Here is a 20,766-nt window from a genome sequence, read left to right as displayed (position 1 = left end):
TGCATGAAGGTACTGGAAGAGATGGGGAAGAATGAAGAAGTAGGGAAAGATCAAAAGTTCTGTTTTGTGTAACCTCTTCTTTGAAAACTTCCTTTAGAGATTACCCATCTTTCTGACCTTTCTTTCAGTGGTTTTAGCTCTTTTTCTTGCCCCCAAATGCAAATATGTCTGAAGGCATTGCTTAGATGTTCTCTTCTCTCCCCAGTCATTTTTTAATTTCACCTGACCTTAAATTTCAATTCCATGTAGATGATTCATTAATATTTATCTTTTGACTCAACCAGGCTTCTGACCTATGATTCACATTTTCAATTGTTTTCTGAGCACTCCTCTTTAAATTATTTCTTTGTATCTCCAACTCAACTCAAAATCAAATTCATGTTATGCCTATCTATCATGGATCTTATTTATATTATTGGCACTATCATCTTTCTAGTCAACTGGACTCATATTCAACGTTGACATCGGCTTCTTTCTTGCTCTTGCTATGGTTTTATCTGTGGAATCTATTGAATCTTACGTTTCTATTCGCAATGTTTCCTGGAAGTGGGAGCCCTGATTATAACTCAAGCCCCTACTATACTTTATCAAGATTATTTTTTAAACTTCCTAACTATCTTCTGCCTCCACTCTCTCTCCCATCCTATGAACTAGCATGCAGCCTTTAGAGTAATCATCCCAAATGACAGTTATAATCATTTCACTTGTGTCTCATATCTTCAATGATTCCATTATCTTCAGAGTAATTTAGAAATTCCTTTAAAATATATTTAATGCCTTTACGATCTGACCTCAATCTATCTTGTCCCTTGATTCCCAAATAACTTGTTTCTCACTATTCTGAAAATCTGACTCTTCACAACTCTGTGCTTTTGCTCATGCCAATGATGCTGCCATCACCTCTTCATATGGATGCCTTTCTTTCTTCAAAGCATAAAATTATTTCTCTCACCTCCCCAAATAGAAATAAGTTTTTCCTACATTCCCCAATCGAATATGAATCTGAAATGGCTAAGAACAGATATTTTCTCATCCTGTATCCTCAGCTGTGCCTAATATACTGCCTTGCATATAGCAAGAAGAGAGTAAATATTAAATTGAATTGACATATTAGCTCTTTTTCTGATGAGTCTGTAATGTGCCAAGTAACCTAAATAAATGCAGTTGTGTGGTGAATGTGATCTGAAAAGTAGATAATCTGAAAAGTATAAAAGTAGATCTGAAATTCAAACTTTTTATATGAGCTGTTTAAAGAATCAAAATCTCTACTTCACTATGAATGGGCCTTTATGGAACTAATTTAAAATAAAAATGAATTAAAAATTCCTCAAATATTTTGTTATTCAGGTTCCCCCCCCCCCCTTTTACACCTTCTATTTCTCAGGGTCTCAGTAAAGAGCAGACTTTATGGATACATTTAAATGCTGAGATATAATCAAAAAATTTACCTACCAGTTTCTCTATCAACCAAAACAAACACTAAGCTATTTAAACATTAGATTGATTTTTTTGAATTGAAAGCTTTGCCTTATCTGAAATTTTATGCAAGTTAACAAAATGTGACTATCTCTAAATTTCAAGTAAACTCCATCAAGCTAAAGTCTGCCTCTGCTCTAACGATGGGATTAAGTCCAGTAATATGAATGATAAATTGAGAAATGGAATGGTTGCAGTGGATATAACCTGTAAAAAAATTGTAACAGAATCCCTACTCATTTTCAACCAAACTTCTGTAGCTAATTCCTCAAGAGTAAAAGGAAAAGAAGAGGTAGGCTATTTTTTTAATAATTGCTTCCATTTACACTCTTTACTAGCTAATTCACCTTTACTATCTCTTTTTCTAAACAAAAGTTTCTAGATTTTAATTCTCTAATGGCTGCATTACTTTGTCTGAAAAGATTACAGAAATGTCAGAAAACTGAGGACTGTAAATACTTATAGATTATTTCAAAACCATTTTTTAAATGATTCAACCCTTATGAAGAGATAATTTTATTTTAAATTTTCTCCAAACTATTTTTGATTCAGATAAATTTTAAAAATCATCAAAACCAATCTATCTTATCTGAGGACAAAAATTCAAAACTATTGCTTTATTTTTAATAATTGGTTCCTATTGCTACCAGGAACTGTTATAATAATACCAATAGTCTCTGCTTTAAATCTCATTGTCACCCTACAAAGTCAGCATCACTAACCCCATATTAGAGCTGAGGAAAGTGATAATGAGGTTAAATAACTTTCCAGAAGCCATCTAAGCAGTAAGTCAGGAAATAGCAAGTCAGAGCAGCTATTTTTGAAAGACTGGAGTATAGTCACAGTATAGTCAACACAGTTAGTGGGCATCTGGATATTCCCAGGGCAAAAAATGTTGAGGAAACATCTCCTAGTGTCAATGTGTAAGAAATTCTATGGCCTATACACTGATTTGGGAGCTCACTCATTCTTCTTCTTTTTTTTTTTTTTTTTTTTTTTGCCTGCCTGATTTTCCTTCAGTCACTGGAAATCTTTCTGCTGCATTGTCTGTGATGGTAGCTGGCTTCTTTGAAATACACAGAAAACACTTCCCTCCCATGGAGCAGCCTCTTTCAGGCAAAGTTCTCACCGTTTCTTCCATGCCCTGTTTCTACCTGGTTCTTCAGTACATTTTACTTGGAGTGGCTGAAACACTGGTCAACCCAGCCTGTGAGTAAAGACTGCGTCACCTCATGTAAGAATACCCTGAGTATTTACACAGAACACATCACCTCAAGGGGTTGGCAACCTATTCACTCCATGGAGATTTCCCATAATGCTTGAGGACAAGTCTATTAATTACACTCATTTTTTTAACAAACGTTTTTTTTTAATGTTAATTTATTTATTTTGAGAGAGAGAGAGAGCACAAGCTGGGGAAGGACAGAGAGAGAGAGAGAGAGAGAGAGAGAGAGAGAGAGAGGAGAGAATCCCAAGCAGGCTCCAGGCTGTCAGTGCACAGCCCAACAAGGGGCTCAAACTCATGACCTGGGAGATCGTAACCTGAGCCAAAATCAAGAGTCTACATTTAACCGACTGAGCCACCACATACCCTTTATTATCATGTTTTAAAAAAGTGTTTAATTTCATTTCATTCCTCTGCCAGATACAGAACAAGTATTAGTTCTTCCTGAATGTATATGGAATAAAAGATTTATGAATTTGTTAAAGGCAGTAGCTATTTGGTCAGATACACAACAAGAGTAAAAAAAAACTGCTAAAACCTAGAAGTCCAATATATTCAGATGAAAACTCTCCTCTTCTTCTTCCCACCTCCTCCCTTCTCACTCATAGAAAACTCACATATATACACTCCTTCCAAAAATGACACTTATAATGTACTTTGAGAGTGTATAAACATGTAAATGAAATGAAAATTTGAGCCAATTTTCCAGATAACTCAATGTCTTTAAATTAAGTTTCACTAAATTAAGTGTGATCACTAGTGTTTCATAAGATGAGTTCAGAGTAACTTTATTAAATATCAAGGGTTTTCTGGATTATCTAGATTGCTGATATTAATTAAACTAGCCACTTTAAAATTCATCAAGGTATTTCAGTAACTTCTTGCAATACAGCAGTGTGTGTGTGTGTGTGTGTGTGTGTGTGTATTTATCAGTGTAATCTATTGCAATTATTTTTTACCTTCTTTTTATTTCTCTGCAGTGGGAGCCATGATTATAACTCAAACACCCATTATACTTTACAAAGACTATTTTTTTTAACTTCCTACTTTCCTACCTCCACTATCTCTCCCATTCAATCAACCAACACATGACCTTTAGGGTAATCATCTTAAATGATATCTCTGATAATTTCACTTGTCTAAAGTCTTTAATTATTCTATTATCTTCAGTTATTCAAAATTCATTAAATATACATATTTAATAAAGATATACATATGTATGCACACATACACATATATATGTGATACCAAAGCAATTCACTGAAAAAGGTAATAAAAATAAAGTCAATTAATAAAGTTTGTGTAGGATGTGAAAATAATCTGGCTGTGACATGTGTCACCCCATTGATCATCAGGGTTCATTCAGCTGATCTGGCTGGCTAGGCATATGTCCCCTTCCTCCCTCACTGCTCCATGTACTTCTCTCTCAGAGCTGCACACTCGGTCAAGGAAGATGACTTTCCCCATAGAGGAGGAACATTCTTTGGTCAAGGGTATATGAGTAGCTGCATTCCCCTGCTAGAACCTCCAAACAAGGTCTCAGGGTCCATTTGTAGGAGAATTTAGGGTAGTCAAGCTTCCAAGACCCCAGACACATCCAAATGAGGCACTGCATGTGGTAATCTGCCTGAAAGAAAGAAAGAAAGAAAGAAAGAAAGAAAGAAAGAAAGAAAGAAGAAAGAAAATAAGTAAGTTAGTGGAATTATAATCATATATGTGTATTATACTTCTTATAATTTTAAATCATTCCATTCAATACATTTTATATAAACAAATTATTTTATGAGAGTCTAAGATGTGGATATCACTGTTTGACACTATACGAAACACAAAAGAACCATGAAGAAAAATGCCACTACACAAACGTTTGTGACTTCCCTGATGTTGTTGGCAGAAAATTGTTGGAGGTAGCCAAAATGTTGTAGGTTAGAAGTGAAAAAAGGTAATGAATGTGGATGATGAGTGAATGCGGTCAGGAAATTCCCAGCCAACTTAACAATAGTGGTTCATTATGTAAAAGCCAGAAAGTTACTTAAAACAACAGACTATTAAAAAGGTGGATCATGTAATATAAACCACTCAATCTACCCTTCCCTGATTTACTGATAAGGAAACTGACAACCAACTAAGTCAATGGTCTGATCTGTTACATAGACCATAAGGTAGGGACAAGAAGATTTTGTTTTGATTTCCAGCTTTGTCATTTATATTTGTGACCTTGATAATTCAAGTAAACTTGAAGCACCTTCCTCAACTTTAAAATGGAAATAATTATAAGTCTTCTTTATATCACAACATCAGTGTAAGAATCAATGGGAATGGGGACTACTCCTTGAGAATTAAATGACAACACGTGAAAGGGTATTTTGAACTGTAATTTAATAATTACTTAAAAAAAAACAAAAAAAATACTCTTTTAGGAGGCAGTACAGCATAGGGGTTAATATCTATGGCCTTAAAATCAAACAAATCTGAGTTTAAACCCCAGTTCTTCCATTGACTAAATGTGTGACTCTCAATTATTCTGCATTTCTGAGCCTTTCTCATCATCTATAAGCTGGGGAAAGGTTGTTGTAAGGACTAAGTGAAATATTTTATATAGAGGAAAAAGCAAGGTATCTGGTATAAGACAGCACTCAAAAATTAGCAGCTATAATGTGTGCTGCTATTATTATTATTCTAATATTTCACATGAATTAATAGGGCAAGACAGGACTCACGCACCAATGTCCAGCTCATATCTCTTTCTACCAAACCTACCACAACTTGAACACCAAGGGATCTGGTAGTGTGAATGAAATTGTGTCTTTCTCACATGAATCATCCTAGATCCCTTTTTTGCCCTTACTTCTCACTTTTAATCCAACAGCAAGATTTAGTCTTTACTCTGAAATAGAATCTAAATCTGGCCATGTCTCATTATCTTCTTTGCTACCCACTTGGTCTACATTGTCACCATTGTCTCTACTGCCATTTCTTTCAGAGCTTCCTAATTTGTCTTGCTGTTTTTTCTCCTGCCCCGTGAGTCCATTCTCTTCAAAACAGCTATCATACTCTTTCCAGAAGAAGTCCTGCCATTCCTCTACCATTTCACAGTAGGATTTTGAAGACAAATTCCTTAAATGGTGAATGAGACTGCACATGATTGGGCCTCTTGTACTGCTCCATCTACATATTATAACATTCTTCTCTTTGACCACTTCACTAGAAATGTGATGACCTTCATTCTGTGTTTCTAAAGTGTCAAACTTATTTTTGTCCCAAGGCCTTTGTATTTGCTCTTCTCTCTGCCTAGAATCCCCTTTCCTCTGTTTTTAAGTGTCTGGCTTCACTTCATCATCAAGTTTTCTCAAAGATTATCTCTTCAGAGAGGCTTCTCTGGTGATGCTATCACTTTTATACCATTACCGTGTTCCATTTTTTCTAATAGCACTTGTCAGGATCTAAAGTATCTTATTTATATGTGTATCTTTATTGCCTGCCTCTTACCATAAGAATGTGCAGTCTGTAAGTTAAGATTCTTATCCTCATTATCCATCCTTATGTTCTAATGTTCTTCCTTCCTTAAAAGTGCACGTACAGAGCAGATGATTAGTAATTACATTTTGAATAAACAAATGAATTAATAAAATCTATAGCTATTTCTATGTGAGCACAATAAAACATATTATTCAAATTACTGTCAGTGTCTTACATTGATGACATTGAGCAAGGAAACACAGTGGATTACATTCCAAATTTCAGTGGACATTGTTTCCCATACTAAGTCATGTTATATCTTAGAGATGATCTACAAGAAAGAAAAAACACATAGAAAACTTTTCAAATTATGTTTTGATTATACCAATGTATATGCCAGCTATCTCATAATCTGTGTTTGTTTTATTTATTCAAAAAATACTGCATGGATGCCTACAATATGCCTGACACTACTCTAGAATCTTAAGATGCATCAATTAAAAAAAAAAAAAAGATGAAAATTTCTGTCCATGTAGTTTCTTTTTTTTTTTAAGTAGGCTCCACACCCAGCATGGAGCCTAATGTGGCGCTTGAACTCATGACCCTGAGATCAAGACCTGAGCTGAGATCAAGAGTTGGACGCTTCGGCACCCCTGCACAAATAATCCAGTGAAGAAATGGGCAAAAGACATGAATAGACACTTCCCCAAAGAAGACATCCAGATGGTCAACTGACACATGAAAATATGCTCGACGTCACTTACCATCAAAGAAATACAAATCAAATCACAATGAGATACCACCTCACACCTGTCAGAATGGCTAACATTAAGGACTCAGGCAACAACAGATGTTGGCGAGGATGCGGAGAAAGAGCATCTCTTTTGCATTGCTGGTGGGAATGCAAGCTGGTGCAGCCACTCTGGAAAACAGTATGGAGGTTCCTCAAAAAACTAAAAATAGAACTACCCTACGACCCAGTAATTGCACTACTAGGCATTCATCCATGGGATACAGGTGTGCTGTTTTGAAGGGACACGTGCACCCCCATGTGTATAGCAGCACTATCAACAATAGCCAAAGTGTGGAAAGAGCCCAAATGTCCATTGATGGATGAATGGATAAAGAAGATGGGGTATATACATATACAATGGAGTATTACTCAGCAATCAAAAAGATTGAAATCTTGCCATTCACAACTACATGGATGGAACTAGGGGGTATTATGCTAAGCGAAATTAGTCAGAGAAAGACAAATATCATATGACTTCACTCATACGAGGACTTCAAGAGAGAAAACAGATGAACAGAAGGGAAAGGAAACAAAAATAATGTAAAAACAGGGAGGGGGACAAAACATAAGAGACTCTTAAATATGGAGAACAGAGGGGTACTGGAGGGGATGGGCTAAATGGGTAAGGGGTATTAAGGAATCTGCTGAAATCATTGTTGCACTATATGCTAATTTGGATGTAAATTAAAAAAAATGAAATTAAAAAAAAAAGGAGTGGTATATACATGCAATGGAATGCTACTAGATGATCAAAAAAAATGAAATCTTGCTATTTGCAACAACGTGGATGGAACTAGAGTGTATTATGCTAAGCCAAATAAGTCAGTCAAAGAAATATGATACGATTTCACTCATATATGGAATTTAGGAGACACAACAAAGGAACATAGGGGAAGGAAAGCAAAAGTAAGATAAAAACAAAGAGGGAGGCAAACCATAAGAGACTCTTAAATAGAGAGAACAAACTGAGGGTTGCTGGAGGAAAGTTCAGGGGGGATGGGCTAAATGGGTGATGGGCATTAAGGAGGGCACTTGTTGGGATGAGCACAGGGTGCTATATCTAAGTGAATATCACTGGGCTCTACTAAAATCAATACTATGCTGTATGTTAACTAACTTGAATTTAAATAAAGAAACTAAAAAAAATGAATAAAGGATAATGGGAAGAGAACTGTAGATATTTCACTTGAAGAATTTTGCTGCAAAAGAGATAAAACAAATGGAACGACGGTAGCTGACAAAAGACTGGGGCTAAGAAAGAGTTGTTTATATATATTTAAGGAGGGAAAGATAATGGCATCATATAGCATGTTGGTGGGAATGACTCAAAAGAGGGAAAATTGATGGTATTTGGGAGTGGGAAATACTGGAGGGAGTGAGGTTGAGATCTAATTTACAAGTTGAGAATGTGGCAAGAATAATTCATCAATGGTAACAGTTTAGAGATCTGAGTATGTGGGTACAGAAATTCATAGGTGCATATATATGACATGGAGATTTCTGTGGAAATTCTCTTCTGGTAATTGATTTTTTTCAGTAAAGTAGGATTCCAGGCCATGACTCTGAGTGAGGATGAAGCAGGATATTTGGGGGTTTGAGGAGAGGGGAGAGGTATGAAATCGTTGTCTAAACGATGAGAGAGTGAATGAACTAAGGAGATATAGAATATTGGCAGGGAGTATTAGGAGACCATTTGAGGTTTGTGGTCAGGAATTTCAAAGGAGTTGGTCAACATGGTTGTGGTTTTCTTCCAGAAACACTAGGCTGCATGGATCTAAGAGCAGAGATGGCAGAGAGTGAATTATTTGGCCAATGAACTTCCAGAAAAGCAAGAGAAAGACAAGGGGATGAGGGTATAGAAAAGAATATGATCATACCAATTGACTATGGAACTTGGCTAAAAGAGAAGTAAGAACATAAAGGGCATCAAAGAGGTGAGAATAATGAAAAAAGCAATGGAGTGGAAGTCCTGAAGGAGTATAAGCATTTTGTGGTTGAGTAGCACACAGTAAACTGGGAAGACAGAAGGTGGTAGTCAGAGGATGCACAAAGTTGAGATTATGGAGTGGTTACCATTACTGGTCTAAGGTATGGGTTAACTTTTTCCAAAAAGTGGTAGACAGTAAATAGTTAGGATTTTCATACCGTCTCTCTTACAACTACTCTGTCATTGTGGTGTATGAGCAGTCATAGGTATATATAATGAATGGATGTGGCTGTGTTCCAATAAACTTTATTTATAAATGGGTGGAAGCTGAACCTTACCTAATGGTAGTTCACCAACTCCTGGTCTGGGGGACAAGGTTCAGGGTGTGACCACGGGTATGAGTGGCTAATGTAGAGTTAGGAGACATTAGATATTAGAAAGGAACTGAAAAACCAAGATTTGGGAAGAAGGGAGGTTGGAAGGATGATCTATGTATATGGTAAAATTGCCAGGAACTAAGGCAGGAATAGAAGTGGACAGAGGACCAGGAGAGAGGAGTTGATGACTTTGAATAACAGAGGAAAATGTCCTAGAGATTGATAGATGACATCACAAAAGAGAAGTATTAGATGATACAATCAGATAACTTTGATTAGATGATACAATCAGAAACAATAAGCTGAAGCTTTTCAGTATGTGGAAGGAATGATGATCTGAAAGCAGTAATAGAATAAAGTTCCATTTTCTAGGACTACGGTACTTCTCTTACACATGTTCAAAATAACTTCTCCCCTGTGCTAGCTTCCGCTGCACATATACAAAATAACTTCTCCCCAGACATAATAAGCACCTTTAACAGTTTAAGAACAATTGGAGTAAAAGAAATTTCCAGCAATGAGTCCCCAATACCAGGTGCCTCGGGAAGGGGATTACAACGCTATGGTTTGTAGATTCCGCAGATGCTGTGATGGGGCATCTTTGCAAACACTAACCAGCCTCCACCTGGAGGCACATTTCAGCTCTCCTTGGCAAGACCAGCTTTCACATACACTGAATATTTTTTACTGTGTCTTCATAGTAAAATGAGAATTTTGGAATAGAGGCAGACTTGTTGCTACTATCTATACTATTATGTGCTAAAACAAGTACCACAGAGTCTAAAAAATCAGGTTGATTATCACTAAAGTCGAAAGAGATCGGAACATGCAAGTAAGATGCCTGAAAATGGAGATCCGAGGGCTTGAAAAGCTAAGTCCTCTAAAAGGGAACCGGAGGCTTTCAAAACGACTAAAATGACACCAAAGAGAGATTAACCAGCAGGCAGAGAGCTGGCAAAGTGTGCTCATGAATTATATACCGCACCAGAAGTTCTAGCAAGAGAAAAGCATAGGATTAATAATTAACTAGCAGAGTAATAATGGGCTTGTACGTTCTGCTTTTTCTCAGTGAAAGAAATCGGCCTACTTAGTCTTTCTGCCCATTGTTTGTCTCCTCATATTTATAGAAAGGAAAGTTCATAAGCCAAATCCTTTTTATAACTGTGAATCATTTCTTCCCAAAGCCTCTTCAGCATTTCGCTCCCACTCTCCTCTGGATCGTCCTGAAAGAAACTTGTGAGATTGGCCTCAGGCTCCTGCTGGTGATTTGCACTACACAAGAGAGCTAGGGTACCTATACGGCCCCTTGCAGCCAACATTTGAAGCCCTTCTCCGCAGTATTTTATTTATCACCATCATTATCTTCACCTCCAATAAGTATTTTGGTTAAGTGCCTGTTTAGCACTCCCCTTCCTGTTGTGCACATCTCTGGTCTCTGCCTGCCTGGAGTTGGAAATCTAGGAAAGATGCACCGGCGCCTTTTCCACTCATGCCTGGAACACTCAGCACATTTCCTGGATCACAGATAGGGATTCGTTTAAATGTTTATTGGATGATAAATAAAAACATGCAGAAAACAAAAGAGAAATGTTAAATGAATGGCAGGAAGGAGCATGAATACATTTACATTATGTATTAGTAAGTTTATTTCAAAGTGCTGAACAGGAAGGACTGCCTGGGTGGCTCAGCCTCAGTTGGTGGCTCAGTTGAACTTTGGATCTGGTCATGATCTTGTGGTTCCTGTGTTCGAGCCCCGCATCTGGCTGTCTGCTGTCTGCACAAAGTCTGCTTGGGGTCCTCTGTCCCTGTCTCTCTGCCCCTCCCCTTCTCTCTCTCTCTCTCTCTCTCTCTCTCTCAAAAATAAGTATTTTTTTTAAAGTGCTGAACAAATGCACAGTTTTTCTGGGCTAAAGTACAAGTAAATCAGGGGTGAAATTTTCCTGAGAGAGAAGGGAAGAGATGATAAGATCTCTTTTTATAGAAAAGGAAACTAAAGGTTTAGCCTTTACAGTATATAGGTTTTCTATAACCACTTTCCTTTTAATGTTTATTTATGATCTCTCACTGTAGAAAAATTTGCAAAGTACAGAAAAAGTAAGAAGAAGGAAAATTAAAAATCTGATAATTCAACCACTCAGAGCTAACATTGCTCACGTTATTTAATGTATTCCCTTCCAATTTTTTGCCACACATATGCAAAAGAGAGAGATTAGTGTAATGAACTCCTGCTGTATTCACATTCCAGCTTTAATAATTTTCAACTCCTAGCCAAACCTGTCTCATCTCTACTCTCACTTGCACACTGTCTTCCTCCTCTTTGTATAATTTTGACGCAAATCCCAGATACCCTATTATGATAAATGTTGTAAATATTTTAGCATGTATCCCTAAAGTTGCGATGCATATTTTAAGATAGTTAATATCGTATGTACAAAATCAGATATACTCATTTTCATCTATTTCTGATATCAGAAAAAAAATTGGGGGGCTTTTTAAGTTTTTACTTTAATTCCAGTTAGTTAACATACAGTGTTATATTAGTTTCAGGTGTACAATAGAGTGATTCAGCACTTCAAACATCACCCTGTGCTCATGATGGCAAGTGCCCTTCTTAATCCCCATCACCTATTTCACCCACCTCCCACCTCCTCCCCTCTGTAACCATCAGTGTGTTCTCTAGAATTAGAGTCTGTTAAAATATATTATTTGTAATTGAAATAAAAAAAAATTCTCCATGATTGTTTCCAAACCTCTCGCCACCATTACCCCAACAATGACGTGGGGAAAAAAGATAACCATTTTGGAGACCCAAAGTTTAAGCTATTGTCTCTCTTTAGGTAACCTCTCCCTAAATAGGATAATTTAAATGCATGTAAGGGGCTTTGTGGAAGTACGGGACATTTGACATGGTAAGATTAATACTGTTAAAAAATAGCCAATCTGATTCCATTCCTACTAATATAGTATTATACATACAGTACAGCAAGTAAGAGCCACAGGACCTCTGCAAGTGGGTGATGATATTATTCCCATTTTATAGAGAAGAACACTGAGGCTTGGAAAGTTTGAGTAACATACTTAAAATCACAGAAGTAGTAAATAGTTGAGCTAGGATTTTAGCATAATCTTGTTTAACTCCAGAACCCATCCTCTTAATCTCCATGCTAATTTTATATGATAAATTCAAGTTTTCTACACGGAAACTAATGATGTATATACACTCACAGAGTGGTAGACCTCATTATTACATTGTCATATTACCTAGTATAATCCTCACCTCAATCTAAAATTAGTAAGAAATATTCAAAAAGGAGTAAAATTTGGGTGAATATATTGGGACACTCAAACCACCAAGTAATCAAATTTTCCATGTACCTGTACAAGAGTATATTTTGCCATATTTTATTCCTTTTAGACATACGTAAATTCTAACATCACAATGTCTTACTATAGTAACTTTAACAAAGTCTAACTCAAATTTTGTCTTTATCAGTAAACTTTTTCTGAGGTACGATCAACACGAATTTGAATAATATCTATGAAAGTATTTTATAGTGAATGTTCTAAATTTTGACCTCTTTTCCTCTCAGTCTCTGTAATACACAGATTTGTTCCAAGTACCATCAGAGGAACCTGTATGAATCTTTTGACACTGTTCAATGGATTTGGTTGTTTCATGGGGGCACTGCTGGTGGAGTTGGTATATCTCATCTCAGAAGGTAAAAATAGATTCACGGTATGCTTATATATATATTGATTTGATGACTAGAGAATTGGGAGACAAAACCTTAAGAGAAGGGCTTTGCCAGGGTAGTCTTTTTTTTAATTGATCCACTTTTGCAATTAAGATAGAATTAAGATAGGAAATAGACTCTTGCTGTATTCATTAATTTCTGGGAATTGTTTTTCTTTTGATAGGAGGAGGTAATTACAGAATGTCACTTCTCATGAGACCCTTTCTGCTGTCTTTCTTTAGCGTATTTTAAAACAAATCGGTCATTATATTCTTATTAGATTTTTCAATGAGGGCATATTCAATAATGTCTCACAGCTGGCGTACATAATCCTCAGAAAAGGTGAGTCCTATGTAAATCTAGGAGGAGGGGGAGTATCTGGATGATCTTTTTTCCTTGTGATTGCCGAGAAATCATGTCTACGCAACCAAAGAGAAATTGTAAATTGAATAGCAAATGGTCTTGGAAAATTTTTCCCATACAAATTGATTAGGAAAACAACCCATCTGAAAAATTCACGTGCAACCAAAAAGTACAACTCATATGTGCTGGTAGAAAAATCAACAGGATGACAACAGTAATTAGATATCATGGTGAAATACCTTTGGCTGTATTTTAAATCCACAGACTTTTTCCTTTATTTGTTCTAAGATGTTAATACGGCTTCACATTTTTTTAAAATTAATTTTGCTTATTTTATGAAAATCTTACAAGCTTATTCTTCTCTACTTTGAAAAATACAGTTGTGCACTTAAAAGAAAGCATTGGCTTGTGTTCTCTTGCAACAAACAAATTTAATTTACTTGCTTTCAAACTAGGGAAAAATTAATTTCTATGAGTGAAAAACTCCTTTTAACACTATTTTCATTCAAAAATATTTATAGGTGACCCACTCTGTTCTAGACATCATATTGAACACTGGGGACACCATGGCAAAGAAATACACACTTCCACATTCTCAGTGTTTCCGCGGGTATAGCGAAGCAATAAAATGAAGAGTGATAAATTTGATGATAGGTATAGTAGAGTTCTAGGGAGCAAATGTACAACCCTTGATTGGTTCTTAATAAGATCAAACCCTGCCTTTTTCTTAGTTAACTGAGAAAGTTCAACAAGTGTGTATTGAATGCTTACTGTGTATTAGGCTCTGTGCTATATGGAGTTATTTAAGATTTGGTTCCATTTCTCAAAGGACAAAAATCCAACCAGTCATAACAACACATGTACACGGCAGCAAGCTGTTAACCTCTCTGGTGGTTAGGTTCTTTATACATATAAACACAGAACAAAGCACTGGTATTAGAGTTTTAGAGGATAACCTGAGAAAGTCTTACCTATATCTTTACATACACATGTGTTCAGCATATATTTATTTTCTTCAGCATTACTCATTGAAGATGTCTCTGAAAATTTGCTTAAAAAATGTCTATAATCAGGGGCACCTGGGTGGCACAGTCGGTGAAGCGTCCAGCTCTTGATTTTGGCTCTCAGGTCATGATCTCAGTTTGTGAGTTCAAGCCCCACCATGGGTTCTGTGCTGACAACACGGAGTGTGCTTGGGATTCTTTCTCTCTCTTCCTCTGCCTCTGCCCCTCCCCTCCTTGAGCTCTTTCTCTCTCTCTCAAAATAAACAAACGTTTAAAAAAAGGTCTATAATCAAACCACATTTGACATATTCTAGAAGAATTACAAAGTCAAATATTATTATCAGTTTATCTTTTACATAAATCTACATTTTTCATATGCATGTTTGAGGAACTTACCCAGTTAGGCCAAACTTCACAAGACTGTGCTAACTTTAGTCATCAGCCACAAGTTCAGAGGTCCCCAGGACTGCCATTGCTTCTGATAAGCTGGCTATAATAAATGTCGAGGTCCCCAAGATCCCCTCCAGTTTGACAATTTGCTAGAGAGACTCACAGAACTCAGGAAAGCAGAACACTTATGATTACAGCTTTATTATAGAAAAAAAAAGTACAAATCAGGACAGTGTCTAAGAGGGTTCCAAAAGTGAAAGCACCTTCATCCTCAGCGATGCAGTGGCCAACTGGCTCACCAGTGTGACAATATACAGAATATAGCCAACCAGGGAAGCTTACTTAAACTTCAGTATGCAGAATTTTCATTGAAGTTTTATTATTTATGTAGGCAAGATTGATTGAGCCATTGGCCATATGATTAAACACAGTCTCCCGCCTCTCTTCCCTCCAGAGGTTGGGCTTTTACTTGGCTCAAAGCCCCAGCCGTCTAATCAGTGTTGGGTCTTCCTGGCTGGCCAGGCCCCTTAGGTGTCAGCTCATTAGCATAAACTCTTAGGTGGGGCTCCTGGGGAACCACCATGAATAACAAAGACATTCCAGTTACTCAGAAAACTCAAAGGGTTTGGTGTTTACCAACCAGGAATCGAGGACAAAGGCCAGGCAAACTCTTTATTACACACCATTATTCTTGCAATCTATTTCACTGAAAACCTAAATTTCTGTTGAGAATATGAATAGAATGGTATTTTATTGTATTTAATGCAAGAATTTTATAAAGGCAATATTATTATCCTTATTTTTGAAATGTAATAATTGAAACAGAAAAACGAAAGCAAAATGGTTCAGTGGTCATAGCTAGTATGACAGAGATCTGACCCTCTCAGCGTTCTAACACCAACATCAACATTGCTTTTGATACACCAAACAACTATTAGGGGTCACCCAGTGTAAAAGCCTTTTAAAGACATTTGTTATTTTGCAACACAACCTCCTTGGATAAGGGTCTACATGTAGGATATCATTGATAATATTCTAGACATAGCAAAAGATGAATAAATACAAGTTGATATAAATTTATCAGAGTTTGGTGCCCATGAAAGGACGTTTACCAAGGACAAATGGTGAGGACGTCTTCGCCACATAAATATGAGTGGGGTGCTCTCTAAACTTATAGTCAAGCGAACACCATTTAAATTACCACTAATTCAATTTACTTTTTCTTCAAAGGTTTTTGTTGTTGTTGTTCATAATAATATTGTTTTGCATCAAGTCTTATCCCAATAAATTAGAATTTTACAATTCGATATTATGTCAGAGCCCATCTAGTCTAACATTGTACCCCAAACTGGATGGACCAGCGTCATCTAACACCCAGAAAATTCTCTGCTTTGAGATGTAACCTGAGTCTGCCCATTTGCTGACAACTATGTTCCACAGAATAAAGGTTATTTTCTATCCACATATCAACTCTTCCAACATCTGATAAAGATTTGGAGAAATAATGCTGTACAATGTTCCAATCTAGGCAGTCTAGGTATGTGTCCTCAGTTTCCATATCAATAACAACAATACATAGCTCATTGTGTTGTTACGAGGGTTAAGTTCGTAATACACACAATATGTGCTCAGTAAAGATGGTTATGGTCTAGTATTACGGTTTCTAGGATTAAACACAATACTCAAGTTGTTACTTTTATCAACCTGGTGACTCTCTCACCCTCTCTCTTTTTGAATGCCAACAGAGATTGCATTGATTTTTTTAGTAGCTGCATTGTGCTTATGGTCAATTAAAACCTGAGGTGTGTTTTGTTTTGTTTTGTTTTGTTTTGTTTTGTTTTGTTTTGTTTTGTTTTTTTAAGCAGTTGCTCTCAGTTCAGTTTCACTCACCGTATCACAATTTTTTTTTCTAATTAAATTCAGGACTTTATCCTTTATAAATGTTAATTCACCATCTTAAATAACAGACATTTTTAAAACTTGATTCTGTCACCCAGTGAGTTACTAATCTTTACTCTTCTACTAGCTTTGTGTCATCTGCAAATTTAGTAAGCAAGTTCCTAGACTTCTTCCAGGTAATTGAAAAAATTGTTGAATTGGACAGGACCAAAAATAGAACCTTATGGAAAGTTCCTAAAGATCTCACTGCAAGTTATCAACTAATCTTCCTCTTTTGGATGTAATCAGCTCCCACTTCATCTAATTACTATCATTCAGCCCATGCATTTCATCATTCCCTGAATGATGTCACAGGAGACTGTCATATGTTTTTCTGGGAGCAGGATATATCTGTGTTTGTGACACTCCCTTTAGCCATCAGAATAGCATTCATCAAGAAAGGAAGTGAAGTTTATTTAGAGGATTAGGTCTTGTGACCCTAAATTGGCTTATGTGACCAATTAAGGCCCCTAAAAAAGAATGATCCTATATGGATGACATTGGGTAGGTCATTATCTTCTCTAAGACTTTCCCTTTATTTAAAAAAGGGAATGCTGCACTCCACTTTTCTCAGAGATGATGATAATTTTAATGCCAGAGCTTACTTTAAATATAAAGGAAGTCGTACGTTGTCATGGCCTGTTTGGTTAAAACAAGATCAGTCTTTTAGTCAAACAGCCAGACCAATTTTTATGACAGAGCCGACCATAAAGACCCCAACAGTGTAACTATGTGTTTAAGCATCCCACATGCCTCCACGTTCCATTTAGCATATAAGATATTTTAAACCTTTAAGGATTCATGTCAGCTGAGCATGTGTGCATGTGAGTGTGTGTGAGTGTTGGTGTATGATTGGAAGAGACGATCAGCTATCACAGTCTCCCAGTCTCCAAGCTGCATTAGTCATTTTTAGCACCATGATGGAGAATGGTGTGAATGTGGTAAATTCAAAAGATTTCTCAAAACTTGACTGTGCAGACAGATAACTGTTAGAGTGACATTTTCAGTACAAGTGAGAAAACTGATCCTTCTGGGATCTCTAACTCTGAGTGCTTTAAAGGAGAAGATACAAGACTAAACCCATCCTCCTACACTAATCATTTCAGGAATAGTTTATCTAAAAGTAGCAATGCTAATATAAGGGAGTGAAGAAGTCAGTCAAACTGCTTATTTCCACCATATGCCATTAGCAGTCAGATCAATTTTCTCATACTCATGAGTCTAAGCTTACCTTTTGAAAAAAAAATAACAAAATAGAATTCAGTGAAAAGTGACATCTTAGTTATGGACATGAAGATGATTGAAAGATCCAAAGCAAAATGTCTAAGGGAAAAAGGATAATTGGGCAGAATCAAGAAGTCAAGGAATACATCTTCTTGTCCCTGTTAGTCCTTCCTCTTAGAATTCAGGAAGGGAGTAAGGAATTTAGCCGTTTGATTGTATATTGTAGATGTACAATAACAATACAAACCATTACTTTTGTGCACTTTTATCAATGTGGTGCTTTACGTCTATTTCCTCTAGTTCTCATAGAAATCTTGGAAGTTATTAGTGACACCATTTTAGAGAAGGAGAAATTGAGACTCAGAAAAGTTAAGTATTGTGCTCAAGGTCTCACAGCTTATTAAGAACTGAGTTGAATTTCAGATTTGTCTGACTCAAAGATCTGCCCTTTCTATCTCTTTTGAGCCCATAACAATGGATAGTTCTTTCCATCGTCTAAGAGAATTTTGAACTCTGCCCTGATATTGTTATGAACTCTAAGGCCTCTGAGCAGCTTCAAAGGTCTCTGTGGAGCCAAAGGTTGAGGATGTAGAACAAGTTATATCTGAGATACATACCCCCATTATAGAAGGAGGATTCTGAATCTAATTCTGACTGAACACCATGAGCACGATTTGCCTGTGAGAATTGTGGGCCCACCAAGTAAGCTATGGGAGCGCTGGCACTAGACCAGTTGACAGACAAGTAGAGAATGGCCTGGCTAAAGATAAATTATGAGGTAGCAGGCCATTTTCCCTTCCTAGGTCTAAAAATCTCATTTCAAAACCCAGATGAAGCTGGACCTGAGGCACTGACATGAATTTGAAGAAACACATCTTTAAGAAAATAGGCATGGACTTATGGGATCCAGTTAAATAGTTTTCCAGATGCATAAATATTTTCTTTCAAGTTTACTGCAACTACAAATTCCTGTTTCATGAGCGACTCAGAGTTTCATGGCAACACGGCTGTCAGTGGTCTCAATAATCACAGATATTTAAATGAGAATTTTAAAAGATCACATTTTTAACTTAAAATGATCTTGATGGGAATCAAACAGCTAAATTCTTTACTCCCTTCCTGAGTTCTGTATCTTCAATATTTCTAATATTTTCAAAATATTAAACTACTAAAATTTCCATAACCATAGATAAATAAATATGCATATATATATATATATATATATATATATATATATGAGGATTGTTTCAAACAGGAAATGGTAAACTGGGTAAAATCCTACTGTGAGATCAAATAAAAATGAAGAATGGAAAGTATCTGCAGGTTTGGCAACATCATTATCACTGAAAACTACAAGAGTCATGTCAGTGGTAAGAAGGAAATGAAGACAAGTTTGGAATAGGGTGAAGAATATCTAGTAAGTGAAACATTAAAGGTATCACATTCTAACAACCTTTTTGAGGAACTTGGCACTAAAGAAGATTTAAGAGATAAAGTGGTGGTTAGATGGGCATGTGGGTAGATTTGCCAGATTTAATAAATAAAAGCACAGAGTCTTTTGAACTTTCAGGTAAACAATGAATACCTCGCTTTTAGTATAAGCATGTCTCACGCAATACTGTGAGCATACTTTACACCAAAAAATTATTTGTATGATATTTATGACAGAGCTGACCCTAGAAAATAACTCGTTGTTGTTCTGAGATTCAAATTTAATGATGGGTCCTGTATTTTATCTGGGACGTTAGGTGTGAGTTCAAGATACTTTTTTATTTCCAGAGATACTTGGCCATATTTAACCGATAAGAACATCTGGTGTAGATGGAGAAGCTAAAAATGCAAGAGAAAGAAGAGAGATTGACTTCTTACTGGAGGATGGATGCTTCTTTCCTGCACTAAAACAGAAGAGAGAATGGGAGGTGTGGTCCTGTTTTTGGAAAGATGCTGACTCCTACTGTTCAAGGCTCTCAGTTTTCTTTATGACATATGCAGCAAGCCATTCATGAGAGCAAAGGGGGATTAGGATGAAAATGAGGAATAGGAAGAGCAGGGAGGTAAGAACGTGTTGTCACAGGAGCGAGAGATGATTTAGAAGAAGAAAATTAGGATTGCCATCAGTGTTGAAGGCCCAGTTGATACTGGTCATTACAAAGAGCAATACCAAACTACCTAAAGCATGATTTTGTCCAGTGATAGGTATCCAATGCAGTTATGAAGCTGTCTGGTAGATTTTAAAATGGTCTGAAAACCACAAGAGAGGAAGAAAGGCACAAACCATACTCTTGAATTAAAGCAATTTGAAGTAAACCTCACATGTGATTTCCCTCCAAATATGCAAGAGGGGGGTGGATATGTTTTCAAATTCTGAAATAAACAAGTCTACATCATTAGCTAACTGAAGTTACAATAGTGAACAGACTGTACAAATAAGCAGATATTGGGAAAAGTCAGTTCCTGCTATATCCATGATATTATTTAAATTCAGTATTTTACTATTTTAAACAGTTCCACTTCGAGGTTGACTTATAAATTCAGTTCACAAATACGTATTGGGTTCCTACTATGTGCGAGCACTGGCTAGATAGTGAATTAATAATACCACGGCTGATGTTTAATTAACAAGAAGAATCTTATAGAAATATTTGACACTCAAATTAATATCAGATATATTCATTTGACTAATGCTATTACAATTACAGTTCATAGCTAATGGCATTATCGGGCTATTATCACAAAGCATTACCTCTCTTCTAAAACTCATTTCCATGATAATTCATTGAAATCATCATGAGAACACACTATCTTGATGGGTTTTTACCTCCCAGTGCTCTTCAAGAGAATGAACTCACCCTTATA

At 36.4% G+C, this 20,766-nt stretch overlaps 1 protein-coding gene across 1 annotated transcript in view; it reads left to right on the top strand.

The window, feature by feature from the left end:
• The window catches only part of SLC15A5 (solute carrier family 15 member 5), an 86,901-nt gene that overhangs the window by 48,988 nt on the left and 17,147 nt on the right, over positions 1–20,766 (top strand). Inside the window, exons 6-7 of the mRNA XM_045464259.1 lie at positions 2,497–2,685; positions 12,848–12,976. Coding sequence (XP_045320215.1) covers positions 2,497–2,685; positions 12,848–12,976 — 318 coding nt within the window. The remainder of the gene's footprint in view (positions 1–2,496; positions 2,686–12,847; positions 12,977–20,766) is intronic.

Source organism: Leopardus geoffroyi, chromosome B4 (assembly GCF_018350155.1).
Source record: "Leopardus geoffroyi isolate Oge1 chromosome B4, O.geoffroyi_Oge1_pat1.0, whole genome shotgun sequence".
NCBI lineage: Eukaryota > Metazoa > Chordata > Mammalia > Carnivora > Felidae > Leopardus > Leopardus geoffroyi.
The sequence above is the reverse complement of the archived record's forward strand: the minus strand, read 5'-3'. Positions and strand labels throughout refer to the sequence as shown.